We start from the raw sequence: 16440 nt of genomic DNA, 5'->3' as shown, positions 1-16440 counted from the left end.
TCTGTAACCTGAGGAATTAATTAACCTCTGTTACCTGTGATGGAACTTTCTTCCTTAGAGTGTCCTTGATGAGGGTGCTTATGTAACTTAACCTCAGGAAGATTTAGAACTAAGGCTAGCATGCTAAACCAAAAATTAAAATCTTAGCACTGGCCAGGCGTGGCGGCTCACGCCTGTAATCCCAGCACTTTGGGAGGCCGAGGTAGGCAGATCACTTGTGGTCAGGAGTTCGAGACCAGCCTGGCTAACATGGTGAAGCCCCGTCTCTACTAAAAATACAGAAATTACCCGGGCGTGGTGCTGCATGGCCTGTAATCACAGTTACTCAGGAGGCTGAGGCAGAAGAATAGCTTGAACCCAGGAGACGGAGGTTGCAGTGAGACAAGATTGTGTCACTGCACTCCAGCCTGGGCTACAGAGCAAGATTCTGTTCTCAAAAAAACAAAAACAAAAAAACCTTAGCATTAGTATTTCTGTTCAAATAAATAATCTAGACACATTTAGGGTTTTTGTTTTGTTTTCTGTTTCTGTTTTTGAGACAGGGTCTCACTGTGTCTCCCAGGCTGGAATGCAATAGCCGGATCTCAGCTCACTGAAACCTCTGCCTCCCGGGCTCAAGTGATCCTCCCAACTCAGCCTCTTGAGTAGCTGGGATCACAGGCGGGCACAACCATGTCTGGCTAATTTTTAAATTCTTTGTGGAGATGAGGTCTCACTATATTGCCCAGGCTGTTCTCAAACTCCTGGGCTCAGGTGATCAGCCTCAGCCTCCCAAAGTCCTGGGATTACAAGTGTGAGCCACAGTGCCTGGCCCTAGTTTTTTATACAAACGGATTTTAGAGAGAACTTAAGATTCATCCTATTTATAACTTAGATTTACTTGATGTATAAGAATGATTTAAATCTTCAGGAAGGTTTTGTTTATACAGATAACTGGGTGTTCTGTGCGGGAGCCACGGGAGCTGCGTGCGGGGAGAAGAAAAGGCACACACACAATACCTTTAAGGGTAAACAAACTTTATCCCACGTAAATGGCAGTGCAGATATAATAAGCAAATGATATACGGAAATTAATATAATAAGCAAATTGATATAAGTAAATGATATAATAAGCAAATTGCAATGGGAAGGGGAGAAGGGAAAACAGATACATGTATTTACACTCACCAGACTATGGAGGATTCACCACTAGACTGGGAAGCAACAGCCTGGCCTCCAGAGTCAGCCACTCATCCATGCACAGATGGGGAGAGGTCTCGTGAGGCTTCAGCGCAGCCTGGGACCCTAGCTCCTTTTTGGAACGAGTTGTTTGGCATCAGGTCTGGTCACGAGGGAACTTTGTGATCAGTCTCAAGGAACACAAAAAGGTGAACTTGGAACACGAAAAGGTCAACTTGGAACACAAAAAGGTCAACTTGTTTTTGCGATTGTCTATTGTTTTTCAAGAACTAAGGTATAGGAATAGATTGAGGCCGGGCACGGTAGCTCAAACCTGTAATCCCAGCACTTTGGGAGGCCGAGACGGGCGGATCACGAGGTCAGGAGATCGAGACCATCCTGGCTAACACAGTGAAACCCCGTCTCTACTAAAAAATCCAAAAAACTAGCCAGGCGAGGTGGCGGGTGCCTGTAGTCCCAGCTACTCGGGAGGCTGAGACAGGAGAATGGCGTAAACCTGGGAGGCGGAGCTTGCAGTGAGCTGAGATCCGGCCACTGCACTCCAGCCTGGGGGACAGAGCGAGACTCCGTCTCAAAAAAAAAGGAATAGATTGAAATAGAGATTTCTCCGAAACAGCACTGGATGAATGCCTCAAGGGGCTCACACAACCCAGTCAGGGACTTGGTGACCATTGTTTGTGTCCATGTTCAATTGAGTTCAAATTTAATATTTAACTTTTCTTCCACACTGAGATACTGAAAAAGAAAATCAAACCTATTCATTTATGCTTGAAGATGTAAAGTTGTAAAAAGCCCTTTAGAAGCATTTGCTAAAATCAAGATTTTCAAACAAGATTTGTAAGCTGAATTTTATTTATACTTTTAAAATATTTTATTATTATTAAATTTTAATTTTTTGTAGACATAGGGTCTTGATATGTTGCCCAGGCTGGTCTCCAATTCCTAGCCTCAAGTAATCCTCCTGCCTCGGCTGCCTAAATTGCTGGGATTACAGGTGTGAGCCACCACACCTGGCCAATAGGTTGAATCTTAAGAAAGAACTAGTAATGTTTTGAAGTAGTAACTTTAATAAATAGAAACTAATTGTTTACTCCAGAAATAAACTTCCAAATAGTCTTTTCTGTGACTGGAAACCATCCTCAGGACTCAACCCAAATATGCATCAAAAGGTGAATGGACAAATTGGGGTCCATCCATACAATGGAATACTACACAGCAAGAAAAAGAAACAGCAATTGATTCACAGAACTTGATGAATTTCTAAAGCATCATGCTAAGTGAAGGAAGCCAGACTTAAAAGTTTCCCTGCTGTCTGATTCCATTTATACATAGACAAAACCATGGTAGACTAGGCACGGCAGCTCACGCCTATGATCCCGGCACTTAGGGAGGCTGAGGGGGGGGCAGATCACAAGGTCAGGAGATTGAGACCAGCCTGGCCAACATGGTGAAACCCCGTCTCTACAAAAAATACAAAAATTAGTTGGGCATGGTGGTGTGTGCCTGTAATCCCAGCTACTGGGGAGGCTGAGGCAGGAGAATGACTTGAACCCAGGAGGCAGAGGTTGTGCCACTGCACTCTAGCCTGGGTGATAGAGTAAAACTCCATCTCAGAAAAAACAAAAGAAAAAAGAAAAAAAAGAAAAACAAAACAAAAAACAACCATGGTGGCAGAAACACAGAAACCAGATCAATGCTTGAGACTGGAGGAGGTGATTGGTTGCAAAGGGGTCAGAGGGAGTTTCTGGGTGATAGAAATGCTCCATATCACAATTATGAGGTGATTGCCTGAGTGTTTACATTGGCATGACTCACCAAATTTTACATTTAACATTGGTGAATTTTGTTGTACATAAATTACACCTCAATAACACAGATTTTTAAAAATAATACTATCCTCAAGATTGCCAGAACCCTCCATGTTCAACATGAGGCATGAAACAGGACCATTTTTTTAGACAATAATGTGGGAAAGGGGAGGGGGCTGTGAAGAGAGAGGCCAAGTAATCATGGAGTCACCATGGAAACCAGGAGAGCCAGCCAGGTGCAGAAGTAGAGTGGGTTCCCCCACTCGAGGTTCCCCTTATGAATCAAATCAAACCAAGTCACCGTGATTGAATGATTCTCTCTTTTTTTTTTTGAGACAGAGTCTCGCTCTGTCCTGAAGGCTGGAGTGCAGTGGCGCAATCTCGGCTCACTGCAACCTCTGCCTCCCAGGTTCACACCATTCTCCTGCCCCAGCCTCATGAGTAGCTGGGACTACAAGGGCCCACCACTACGTCTGGCTAATTTTTTGTATTTTTAGTAGAGACAGTGTTTCACCGTGTTAACCAAGATGGTCTCCATCTCCTGACCTCATGAGCCACCTGCCTCGGCCTCCCAAAGTGCTGGGATTACAAGCGTGAGCCACCGCGCTGGCCTGAATGACTCTTTTTCTAGCAGGTGTAGAGCAGGGGTCAGGTTTTGCCTGGTGTATTAGTTATCGATTGCTATGTAACAATGACCATAAACTTAGTGCTTTCAACAATGCTCATTGATTACCTTACAGCTTCTGTGGTTTAGGAGTATGGCTTGGCTTAGCTGGGTCCTTGGCTCAGTATTGCACAAGGCTACACTCAGGGTGTTGTTCAGGGTAACCTGGAGGCTCCTCCAGGAGAAAAGCCACTTACTCAGGTTGAGTAACTTAGGTTGTTGGTAGAATTCATATCCTTGTGCCATATGACTGGGCCCTGGCTTGGGCACCTGGTCTTTTTCTGGCTGCCAGCTGCAGGCTGCCCCTGAAGCCCTTGAGGCCACCCATAGTTCCAGCCACGGGGGCTTCTCCAACATGGCTGATTACTGCCTCCACCCAGCAGGCGCGTCTCTGTCTCCAGGCGACTAATTTTTTTTTTTTGACGAAGTCTCGCTCTGTTGCCAGGCTGGAATGCAGTGGTGCTATCTCGGCTGACTGTAACCTGTACCTCCCAGGTTCAAGCGATTCTTCTGCCTCAGCCTCCCAAGTAGCTGGGACTACAAGCGCCCGCCACCATGCCCAGCTAATTTTTGTATTTTTAGTAGAGATGAGGTTTCACCATGTTGGCCAGGATGGTCTCAATCTCCTGACGTCATGATCCACCTGCCTCGGCCTCCCAAAGTGTTGGGATTACAGGCGTGAGCCAACTGCACCTGGCCCTAAGTCGGTCTTATACAAGGTAAGGCAGTCATGGGAGCGGTATCCCGTTACCTGTGCCACGTGATGCAGCTTGCTTATGGGAGTGACATCCCTCACGTTTGCCATATTCTATTGGTTAGAAGCAAGTCATGGGTTCTGTCCACATGCAAGGGGACCCTACAAGGCATGGACATCATGGGGCAGGGGTAGGGGCAAGGGGCCACTCTGAAGTCTGTTCCACACCTGGTGATGGCAATGGAGGGAGAGATGGTTAAAGAAGAAAGGCTGCTTGCAAGGGGTGATGACAGAGATGAGGGTCAATGGGCCACTAGCTAGGGAGGGAGGGACGTGAAGCCAGGAATGGCTGGTAAGCGGGTGGTGGAGTCAGTGGTTTGAAGACCTCCTTGAAGGGGAAGAATTTCTGTGACAGTGATGCTGGGCAGAAGAAGAGGAAGGAAGGGAAGTGGTGGCTGGAGAAAGGGATGTTTGAAATCAGGATTCCTGAAAGGAGAGGCTTTAAGTGATGGTGGGTTCTGTGAGGGGCGATTGAGGGGGTGGGAAGGAGGTCACTGGGACTGAGGGGTCTAATGGCCTGCCTGCCTCCACCCTGTCCCATCTTAGTCTGCTCTTCCCACTGGGGCCCCAGGCCTCTCCTCACAGGGAATGCAGGTTATGAATCTCCTCTTCTCTGGACCTTCCAATGCCCTTTTGCCTGCCTCAGAGAAAATCTAAACCGTTCCTGTGACCTGCTCCCCTTCTCCCTGGCGGACTGTCTTCTGCCACTCTTTCCTGCTGTCTACACTGCAATTTCACTCTAGGGTGGCCCTTGCTGCTCCTGGCCTGGCCTCCCTCCCCTCAGAGTCTCAAGGCACCCTCCCTCCCTGAAGTTTCTGTCCACACTGCTACCTTAGGCCTTCTCTGTCCATCTTATAGAAAAATATCACCTCTCCCATCACTCTCTGTCCTCTTATCTCCCTTTACCATCAAACATGGTACATATATATTTGCCTAGTGGTTTCTCATCTGTCTCTCCCAACAGGAATGTCAGCTCCATGCATCTGGGGTTCTATTTGCTTCACTGCTATATCCAGCACCTACAAGAGAACCTGGCACAGACTCGGTGCCCCATGAATATTACTGGATGGAGGCAGACAGAGCTGGTCTCTGTGTCCTGAAGGGTTGGTGAGTTGATACTGATGAGTCAAAGGCCAAAGCCTTGTGATATAAGCCAGGAGCTGTTGTGAGGCCTGGATACCCTCTCTCAATTGCCTAGAAGGAGTGGATACAGAAGATACAGCATTTCACAGGCTGTAGAACTTGACAGCTAGGAGCTGTGACCCACAGTAGCTGTGTCTCCTTGAACAAGGAGTTAATCTTTTTGAGCCTCTGTTTCCTTATCTGTAAAGTGGAGACAATGATCGATTGAAACGTAAATCATGGCGTCAGACAGATAAGCCCAGACTCTGCACGCAAAGCTCTTAGTACAGTGCCTGCCTGTGGTGAGTGCTTGGTAATTGTTGGGTAACATATATTATTTCTCTGTGGCTGTTTATGATTGGATTTTCCACTATGATCCAAATAAGCTTTGCCTTTTTTTTTTTTTTTTTGAGATGGAGTTTCGCTCTTGTTGCCTAGGCTGGAGTGCAATGGTGTGATCTTGGCTCACTGCAACCTCCGTCTCCCAGGTTCAAGCGATTCTCTTGCCTCAGCCTCCCGAGTAGCTGGGATTACAGGCTTCCGCCACCACACCCAGCTGATTTTTATACTTTTTAGTACAGACAGGGTTTCACCATGTTGGCCAGGCTGTTCTCGAGCTCCTGACCTCAGGTGATCCACCTGCCTCAGCCTCCCAAAGTGCTGGGAATATAGGCGTGAGCCACTGTGCCTGGCCCAGCTTTGCTATTTTAAAAGAGACGAGGTCTCACTGTGTTGCCCAGGCTGGTCTTGAACTCCTGAGCTCAAGTGATCCTCCCACCTTGGCCTCCCAAAGTGCTAGGATTATAGGTGTGAGCCACCACACCGAGCTCATTTACTATTTTTCTGATCTAGGGCAGATCGTTTTACTTGAAATAAGATTCAGTTTCCTCATCTGCATAATGGAGATAATAATTCCTGCCCTGGCTCCTTCAGTTAAACTGTTGGCAGGCGTGCATGAACTAACACATGTGAAAGCATTTTGAAATATTATGTTGCTGTACGATGTGATATATTAGTATTTTTTCTTCTTGTTGATTGGATCCTTTTAGGGTTGCTAGAGTTTTAGGCAATGGATGGTTCACTAGCTTTCTTTCTTTTTTTTTTTTTTTTGTGACAGAGTTTCACTCTTGTTGCCCAGGCTGAAGTGCAGTGGCATGATCTTGGCTCACTGCAACCTCTGCCTCCCAGGTTCAAGATATTCTCCTGCTTCAGCCTCCCTAGTAGCTGGGATCACAGGTGTCCACCACCACACCGGGATAATTTTTTGTATTTTTAGTAGATATAGGGTTTTACCATGTTGGCCAGGCTAGTCTCGAACTCCTGACCTCAAGTGATCCACCCACCTCAGCCTCCCAAAGTGCTGGGATTTCAGGCATGAGCCACTGCACCCAGTCAGTTCATTAATTTTCAAAGGCTCTAATGGAATATATAGGGTGCCCAGAATATGGGGGGTGACTATACTGGACTTCTTGGAGCAGAACAGTGGAACCCAAGATTTTGCTCAAAGCCCTAAGCAAAAGCATAGGCTTGAAATGTCCCTAGGGCTGAGGGCAGTGTAGGTCAGTCAGCCAGCTTTCTGAGCTTCAGGGGCTGAACAACCGCCTTGCTCCTTTTCATTCCCACATGAAGCAAAAAGAAAGAGTCCAGAGATCCTGGTGTCTCTCTTTGGATATCCAAGCCCTGTTTCCACCTGCCACTACCAAGTAATTAACAAGGGCCTCTCAGCCCAATCTATGAGAGATTCAACTTTCACAAATCAAACCACAGCCCTCTGAGGTCACGGCCTTGCACCAGAGCTACAGGGCTCGTTGTGTCTTGGGCAGTGGGGAGGAGAAATCAGTGATAGTCATCAGGACAGGCAAGGTGTGTGCATCAGCCAGTACCTCTTGCCCAGGCCAGATCCAGGATGGGGACAGGAGCCCGTCAGGATGCCACATGGTACTCAATCCCTCCAGGTGATGCTGATCACCAGGCAGCTTGTGGCCCTTGGCCATCCTAGAGCAACAAACCTTCTTGTCTTACGCTAGGTTTTCTGGGGAGGCAAGCCCAGTACAGACACTGCTCCACTGGGAGACATCCAACCTACCCTTGTGGGATCAGAGTGGCAGGTGGTGCCTCTATACCTGGTTCCTCAAGCTCAAAGTAAACTGATTTCCAGATCAACACGTGCGTGCGTGCACACACACACAGACACACACACACACACCAGTGAGTAGCTTCTAATGTCCTTGATTCCCTCATTCCTCTCACTCTTTGAGCCATGAGGTAAAGGTGAGAGGAGAGGGACTATCTGCCAATATCCATTCACGTGTATTTCAAAGAACCGGCTCAAATGCATTTCCAGCCTCCTTTGCAGTTTGATGCAGCCAACTAAGTTCTCACGAGTGAAACATGGCTGGAAGGAGATGTGCTCCTTCTGGGTCTTTAGGACTATGGTCAAGGCTGAGTGTGGTGGTTCATGACTGTAATCCCCTCACTTTGGGAGGCCAAAGTGGGAGCATCACTTGAGTCTAGGAGATCAAGACCAGCCTCGGCAACATAGGGAGGCCCTGTCTCTACAAAAATTTAAAAAGTAGCCGGGTATGGTGGTATACACCTGTGGTCCCAGCTACTTGGGAGGCTGGGGTATTGCTTGGGCCTGGGAGGTTGAGGCTGCGGTGAACCAAGATCCAGTGAACCAAGATCCAGTCACTGCACTCCAGCATGGGCAACAAAGCGAGATTCTGTCTCAAATATAAGTAAATAAATAAAAAATAAAAAAGACTGTGGTCATGTCTCTACCAGGCTCTCTTCCCTTTCCTGCTGGCTTGAACTTGTGGACACCTAGCTTCAGCCTTGTAGGCACAACAGTGCCCTAGTGGGTGGTGAGGGATCAAGACAGAAGGAATCTGGGTCTCAGGATGTCTCTGTTGAGTGGAGCTTCCTGCTGACCTGGAATGTTCACCAGGCTGTTACGTGGGAGACAAATAAACTTCCATCTTCTTTCATCCACAGAATGATTGCTAGGCCTCTTTGTTATAGAGGCTGAACCTTATCCTTACTAAGCACAGGGAAGAAGAGCATGGCAGAACCAAAGACTTTCCAGGCTAATACGGCAGCCCAGCCAACAGGCCTGCATGGCTGCCACGGAACATCGCTGGGATTGCATCCCAAGGGGAAGCCTGGGAAGGAAGCAGTATCCTGTATTGGCTAAGACTGAATCAGACAGGCCTTGGTCTTAATTTTGGCTGGAATATTTATTAGTGTTGTGAACTTTGGGTACTTTCACTAACAAATTGAGTCTCAGTTTCCTCTTCTGTAAAATGGGGATGATAGCGGTAGTTACTCACAGAGCTATGTGAGAATTTTATGAGACAGTGTAGATCAAAGGCTCACAAATGTTTACTGTTATTAATGGGATCAGCTAATAGATCTGATTTTTCCTACCCTCTCTCTCCAGGAAGGAGGGAAGGAGGTTAATGTCTTGAGTTTTCCACAAAGTCATAAATATTCAGTGCAAATAAATTACAAGTTCCTAAGGCCTTCAGCACACTTAATATTTCTTAGTCACCTACTATGGGCCAGGCACTAGGAGAGGGGCCAGGGGACAGAGAGGCCCTTGTGGAAATTAATTTATGCATTGCTCCTCAGAAAGCATTAACCTTCTCCAGGCCTATAGGTTGGAGTCCAGTCACCTTCTGAATGCCAATCTACCTCAGCTTGGAAAGAAATCCCAACCCTTCTTCCCACCTCCTGATGAGGTGCCTCAGCCCCACCCCAGACAAGTTAAATCATAATCTCTGGGGCCTGGGTACCGATAGTTTTATTTTTATTATTTTTATTGTATTTATTTATTATTATTTTTGAGACAGAGTCTCGCTCTGTCGCCCAGGCTGGAGTGCAGTGGTGTGATCTCGGCTCACTGAAACCTCTGCCTCCTGGGTTCAAGTGATTCTTCTGCCTCGGCCTCCTGCGTAGCTTGGACTACGGGTGCACACCACCATACCCAGCTACTTTTAGTATTTTTAGTAGAGACAGGGTTTCACCATATTGGCCAGGCTGGTCTCAAACTCCTGACCTCGTGATACGCCCACCTCGGCCTCCCAAAGTGTTGGGATTACAGGCATGAGCCACGGCGCTTGGCCACCAATATTTTTAAATAGCATCTAAGTGTTTCCCATGAATAGGTGAAGTTCAGTCTGAACACTGCTCCTCCTCAGTCACCCCACATCACTCCAAGTGCAAGTTTCCTTCCTTCCTTTCTTCCTTCCTTCCTTTTTTTTTTTTTTCCTGAGATGGAATCTCACCTGTTGCCCAGGCTGGAGTGCAGTGGTGCAATTTCGTCTCACTGCAACCTCTGCCTCCTGGGTTCAAGCAATTCTCCTGCCTCAGCCTTCCAAGTAGCTGGGATTACAGGCGTGCACAACCATGCCCAGCTAATTTTGTATTTTTAGTACAGATGGAGTTTCACTATGTTGGCCAGGCTGGTCTCGAACTCCTGACCTCAGGTGATCCACCCGCCTCAGCCTCCCAAAGTGCTGGGATTACGGGTGTGAGCCACTGCACCTGACCAAGTTTCTTAAACAAGGTCCCACCTTGGCATTCACTTGGCAAAATCTTCCAGGGCTGTCACTGCCTAGAGGCTAAAGCCCAGACTCTGCATGACGCTCCTGGCCTTTCACAGTTTGGATCCAGCCTCCTCTCATTGATGACACTAATGGCTAAGATTGGTGGAGCGGTTCATATGACCCAGGCACTCCACTGAGAGCTTTACATGTGTTATGTCATTCAATTACCACCTAACCTTAGGAGACGATGTCTTAGTTCAGTTTCCTCATCTGTAAAATGGGACATTCCAAGAAAAGTATTGGCTACAGTGCCTGGTACACAGTTATCACTCAACCAATAGTAACCATACTGCATCTTCTCTGCTTTATTGATGAGAAAGTTGAGGATAAGGGAGGTTCAGTAACTTGCCCAAGACTACATACAACTCATTAATAAAGAAGTCTGGCTTCAGTGCCCAGGCTAGCCCACCTCTCACTCTGTCACTGAGGGCCCATGCTCAACTCAGAGCCAACATCTACAACTTTCCTTGATGAGGTCTCCAGGTCTTTGCACATAGAATAGTTCCCTTCCTCCTCCTCCTGGAAAGCTTCCTCCCAGAGCCACCTACCCCCTTGACACCCTGGGCAGGGCCACATACCCCAACTCTGTTCCCTTCAGCCTTCCCAACAAACCTCCATACTCTCATCTCACCAAACTATCATCTTGATGGAGGGTGTGCCCTCCACTCAAAGTGACTGTGTCCTTCCCAGCTCTGGCTCCACTGTGCCTGGTTGGCACAGAGCAGACCTCTGTGTTTGCTGGATTTGTTGTGAGCCAAATCCATCAGACAGCCAAGCCAAGAGTGGAGAGCAATGCCTGCTGGCAGGACAGCCTGACTGCTCCCAGCTGTCAGTGTGCACTTGGAGTGGACACTCGCACTTGCCTTTGGCCAGGTTCTCCTGGCCATTTGCCAGAACTTCCAGTCCCTTGGCCCTGGCTCTCACTCTGCTCTGCAGCCTCCCCGCAAAGTTGGCCAGCAGGGGGTTCACCCCTAGAGGGGCCCGGACCATCCACAGCATGAGTCCAGAGGATTTCTCACCTTCTCAGTTCACTTCTTCAACAAGTATTTATTGAATGCCAGCTATGGGCCAGGCCCTGTGCTCAATGATGGGTACAGAGTGGAGAGTGAACCAGGCATGGCACCTGGCCTCATGAGCTTACATTCGAGTGGGAGGGACAGTCAACCAACAAGTAAATTACACAAATGGATATGCAGTGGCAAATTCCCCATGAAAGAAAAGAACAAAGGCCTTGTGATAGATGAACTCCTCAAGTACAGTAGTCAAGGAAGGCCTCTCAGAGGAGGCAACTTTGAAGCTAAGGCCTGAGGGTCTGAAGAACTCAGCCATGCACTGGGTAGGGGAAGAGCATTCTTGGCAAAGGGAACAGCATATGCAAAGTGCTGGAGGTGGGAATGAGGCTGGAATGTTGAGGAAATGAAGGAAGGCCAGGTGGCAGAAGCTCAGGGAGCAAGTCTGGGACTGGCAAGAAATGAGGCTGGAAGTGAGGTTGGGACCAAAACAGGAAGACCTTTAGAATAACAGGGTAACAGAGTGAGGTTTTCAAACCAGAGATGATATGATATGACCTGCAGCTTTCAAATTCTCTCTGATACTACTGAGAACTGATTGACAAAGCAAGAGGGAAGACCTTTTTGATCTGGGGGAGTTGATGTGGCCTGGCCAGGCTGGCTGTGGGTGCAGACAGAAGTGGACGGACTCCAGAGATAGTTTAGAGGTAGAATCTACTGGAAGTTCCCAGAAGCACTAAAAAAATCTTTATTGGATGTCCGCAACAACCGCTGCAATGGGGTAGGAGTTGGAGACCCCAGGAAGGCTTGGGGATAGAAACAGAAGATGCAAGTCCTTGACCACGGAATCAGATCACACAGTCGCCTTTCCTTCCACAATATCCCAGGGACAAAGAAAGCAAGTTCAGCCAAGATGCTGAAAGGGCTGGGTCATTCCCACCTCATTTCAGTGGCGTCACAGATTCTCTGGAGTTGCATACTTGCAACGTGGAAATGTGTTTCCCACAGCCCCACTAGGGATGCTCAGGCTAGGAAGTTGCCAAACTGCAAGACTACATCAATAACCTGGTATCCCAGGAGCAGCAGGAGAGGAGGAGGAGGAGGAGGAAGAGGAGGAGGAGTTGTCCTTGTTCCTGTCCTGAGTGGGCCCCTTCATGATAAAGGGGAAACTGGCCTTTGCCTTCTCTTACCTCCTCTGTCTCTGTTCCCACTCCTGGGAGCATGTGTGAGTCCTGTCTTCCTTCTACCTCAGTCTCCCCTCTGCCTCCCTTAGGAGCACTCCCTGCCAGTGACCCACTCTCTAAAATGATCCCCCCTCTCCTTGCTACTGCACATCTCAGATGGGTCCAGGAGGACAGCAGTCTGATGGAACCAGCTCACACTAAAAATGAAAGAGGTGCTTTCCTCTTTCTCTCTCCTTGAGGAGTTTGTCTTTTCAAAATAGCTTTCTGGGACACTCAGATGATCTCCTCCCTCTTATCCACCTCTTTGAAAGGGCTCTTTTCCCCAGGGTTTCTGCAACTCACTTTTCAGTCCATGGAGTCTCCTCAATGCAGCCTCTGGGGAGGGTGGTTCCATCAAAGGGAGGAGGTGGGAGAATCTTCCCAGGGGTGACAACTGAAGTATCTAACTAGTGTGGAATGAGTACCAGTGAATTGCTGGCTCTGGGACTCCATAGCCTTGGATCTGCCAGGCAGTAACCAGATTGTAGGAGTCCTGGGGGAAGTGCCAGGCAGTCGTGGGCCGGGGCGGGGGGGCACTTGGAATCACTTGGGGGAGTAGATATTTACCAATGAGTACAAAAGGGTTTCTGCATTTTATCAACTGGTGTGACAACACTGGTCCCACTGGATGTCAGTCTAGTCTCCACTCTTCTGCCGGGAACGATCGCTGGACCATATGTTTCCTCTATTAGAAAAAGTGGCCTGGGGTGGAGCTGGGGAATGAAATGGCCTCTGAGCAGAGCCAGCTCTGCGGAGTCCTGGTGAACAGGATCTCAGGCCCTCGACCCGTTGCATGACCTTGAAGGGCCGAGGTGCCTCGAATCATCCTTTCTCTTGCCCCTCCTCGCAGTTATTTTTGTCCAGCCTGACAGCCCTTGGCTGTTCCAGCAGTCTGGGCTCTGTGAGCCGGATGCAAACCAGGCAGCACAGACGTCTGGTGCTGAATCCCAAGAGGTTGCTCTCTGCACACCATCACATGGGGCCGCGGCCCCTCTGCACTGTGTGCACCCAATGGGGAGGGACCACCAGCCTGGAGGATGGTGACTGTAAGACGTGGGGGGCTGGGCTCTCCATTGCTCAACCCTGGCTCCTGTCTGGGACAGCTGTCCAAGGCCTGGTGTGAGGACACCCTGTCACAGAGTTTTGCTGCTGCCTAGAAACCTCCCAGCTGGGTTTATCAGGCCAGCTGTGTGCAGGGACCTATTAGTCAGTGAGAGGGTGAGTGTCTGCTGCTGGGAGGAGGGTGGGAGCAGGCTCTGCTGGGCCCCCAGTCTCCAGGCCTTGGCTGTGGTGGAGAAAGGGTCTGTCCTGTGGTTCAGTGTGATGGTGTGGCTCAAGGACAGGTGGGCAGGGGCAGACAGGGTTCCCAGGAGACCTCTTTGTGGCCCCTGCTCAGTTACTATCTCCAGGAAGCGAGGCAGACACTATGTTCCAGCCTCTTGGCGTGGGAAGGCTGCAGCCAGTCAGTCATTGCTCCTGACTGGGTTCTGACCGCTCCAAGGAACAGCCTGCCTTGGGTCCTGGTGCCCTTCGGGTTAAAGCTTTTTCCCAGACCCAAGGTTCATGCCTGCTGCTGGTGTGCAGAGGGCAGGAGAGGGGTCTGCGCGCAGCTCTGAGGGTCTCTCCCAGGACTCATCTGTGCAGGTGAGGAATGGAACCAAGCCTCTGAGACCAGAACAGCTCCAGGAGAGCTGGGTGGATAAGCTGGGATAACAGCGAGTTGGAGAGATGGGCTGGAGGAGGAGGGGGCCTCTGATGGCTGGAGAATGTGCCTTCACATATGAGCCAGTCCAGGAAGCAAAGCAGAAAAGACAGTGCCCTTTTTCGGGCTCCTGGTAAAAGAACCTTTCTTATTCCTGGGGGCGGGGTGGTGAAGGGGCAGCTCAGAAAGCCCCGATTTCAGTGATTTCAGAGACCCAGGAGTGGTAGAGCATGGCTCCCCCTGGCCTCCCAGCTGGCCCTTGGGAGGATGAGTTGGGGGCGGGAACAGCCACGTAAGCAGCGGACCCTGTAGGACCAGGGGGTGTGGGGGAGGAAGATCGCAGGAGGGGAGTGACGTGGCTGTTCCTGGCAGCCCTGCTGCTGGGGGCTGCAGGCACAGGGGTCGCTGGCCTCTCTAGGGGGCGGGCCCTCCGGGTGGAAGATGCCCCTCGACTGGGCAGCACATTCCTCCGGGCTGGCAGGATGATGCCTGTGGCTCTGCGAATGGGAGCGGTTCGGAGGGCTGGGATGGGGTAAGCAGGAGAGGAGGCGCTGGGCAGGACAGGGCCGGGCACTCTTCCCAGGACGGCGAGCTGGTTGCTCAGGGCTGGCAGCCCCGGGCAGCTATGGAAGAAAGACCAGGGCCAGGCAGCGAAGGCCAGGGGGCCAGTGTGTGTGGGCGAAGGCTCCATCTCGGCTGCGTAGCTGTTGAGGTGGGAAAGAAGACGAATCCGAACGGGGTCTGCACGGCTGCTGGGCCCTTCAAGGACCCCCAGGTACCTGATGACCTCGGTGAGGCACTCCCGAAAACCAATGCTCCGGAAGTCAACTGCCAGGGCTCGGGCATCAAAGAATCCTGCAAAGGGAGGCGTGATGAAGGTCATGCCAGGTGTGGGGAGAAGCATGGGGCCTCGGTCGGTCTGTCTGTCTGAGTTCTGGACCTGCCTCCTCTACTCACTCCCTGGGCAGCCTTGGCCATGTCACCCTGACTCTCTGAGCCCGTCTCCCCATCTACAAAGTGAGAACAAAAATCCCTGCCTGGGGTGGAGGGTGGAGGGTTATAATGATCAAATGAATTCACTAAACTATGAAGCATTATAAAATGTAAAATATTGCTTGCATCACAATTCATGATTAATGCAAAGAAAAAACTTTGTGGCCAAGATAACTTCATTGAAGTAGATACTTGACAGATATGAAAGGTTGTGCACTTGAAGGTGTAGAACAACCCTGCCTGCTGAGAGGGGCAGATGCCCAGGAAGGGAGGTGGCAGCAGCAGCCATCAGAGTGAGGAGGCCCCTTGGAGAAGGCAGCATAGTGTAGCAGTGAAGTGTGAGGTCGTCAGAGGCCAGGAGAGCTGGGTTCAAATCCTGGGTCAGCTACTTAACTAGCTGCCTCATTGTGGACAAGTCTCTCTCTCTCTGTGCCTCAATTTACTTAGTTGTAAAATGGGGATAAGCAGTGCCTACTGTATAGACTTGTGAGGGTGAAATTAAAATAGTGCACAGAAAATGCTGAATAAATGAAAAGTTAGCTATCACTTATATTACTGGCTTGACCCTGTTGGCATCTGAGTTTGTCCCTTGGCTCAAAAGGCAATCTGGAAAACAAGACCCCACTGTGATCCTCAGTGGCTCGGCCGGGGACCCTCTCTTTGATGGATAACCATGTGAACTTCCTGCACAAGTATTTACATCCTCCCTGCCTCTCCATACCTGTTCCTCTCTTGACCACCTTCTGGGCAAAGACAGACAGAACAACCCCAGCCAGCACTGGTCTCATGACGATGGTAGCAAATATCTGGTCCTTGGTTCATGGCCCCCACAGAGGAACAGCTCAGCTGGAGACTATGTTTGGAGTCAGGTCAACTTGTGGGCAAGAACCAACTCTGCTATACACTTAGCCATGTAAGTTCAAGCAAATCCCTTCACCTTTCTGTGTTTGCTGTTCTTTTTTTATTTTTATTTTTTATTTTTTTGAGACAGAGTCTTGCACTGTTGCCCAGGCTGGAGTTCAGTGGCACGATCTTGGCTCACTGCAAGCTCCGCCTCTTGGGTTTATGCCATTCTCCTGCCTCAGCCTCCTGAGTAGCTGGGACTACAGGTGCCCGCCACCATGCCTGGCTAATTTTTTGTATTTTTTAATAGAGTCGGGGTTTCACCATGTTAGCCGGGATGGCCTCGATCTCCTAACCTCGTGATCTGCCCGCCTGGGCCTCCCAAAGTGCTGGGATTACAGGTGTGAGCCACCACGCCCGGCCTTTTAAAATTTTTTTTCGAGATGGAGTCTCGCTCTGTCCCCCAGGCTGGAGTGCAGTGGCACGATCTTGGCTCACTGCAACCTCCGCCTCCCAGGTTCAAGAGATTCTCCTG

At 49.7% G+C, this 16440-nt stretch overlaps 1 protein-coding gene across 3 annotated transcripts in view; it reads right to left on the bottom strand.

Moving 5' to 3' along the window:
* Positions 1-11841: 11841 nt before the first annotated feature.
* The window catches only part of HEYL (hes-related family bHLH transcription factor with YRPW motif-like), a 16053-nt gene continuing 11454 nt past the window's right edge, over positions 11842-16440 (bottom strand). For 2 of the 3 annotated variants that reach the window (XM_011955258.1, XM_011955257.1), the window contains exon 5: positions 11872-14924. In XM_011955258.1, the coding sequence (XP_011810648.1) occupies positions 14251-14924 (674 nt within the window). In that variant the 3' untranslated portion in view covers positions 11872-14250. Of the gene's footprint in view, positions 14925-16440 lie in introns of all 3 variants that reach the window. The other variant, XM_011955256.1, reaches the window with a different exon arrangement.

This window comes from Colobus angolensis, unplaced genomic scaffold, assembly GCF_000951035.1.
Source record: "Colobus angolensis palliatus isolate OR3802 unplaced genomic scaffold, Cang.pa_1.0 Scaffold4, whole genome shotgun sequence".
NCBI classification, from domain to species: Eukaryota; Metazoa; Chordata; class Mammalia; order Primates; family Cercopithecidae; genus Colobus; species Colobus angolensis.
Note: the sequence above shows the minus strand (reverse complement) of the source record. Positions and strands in the feature narration are given on the sequence as shown.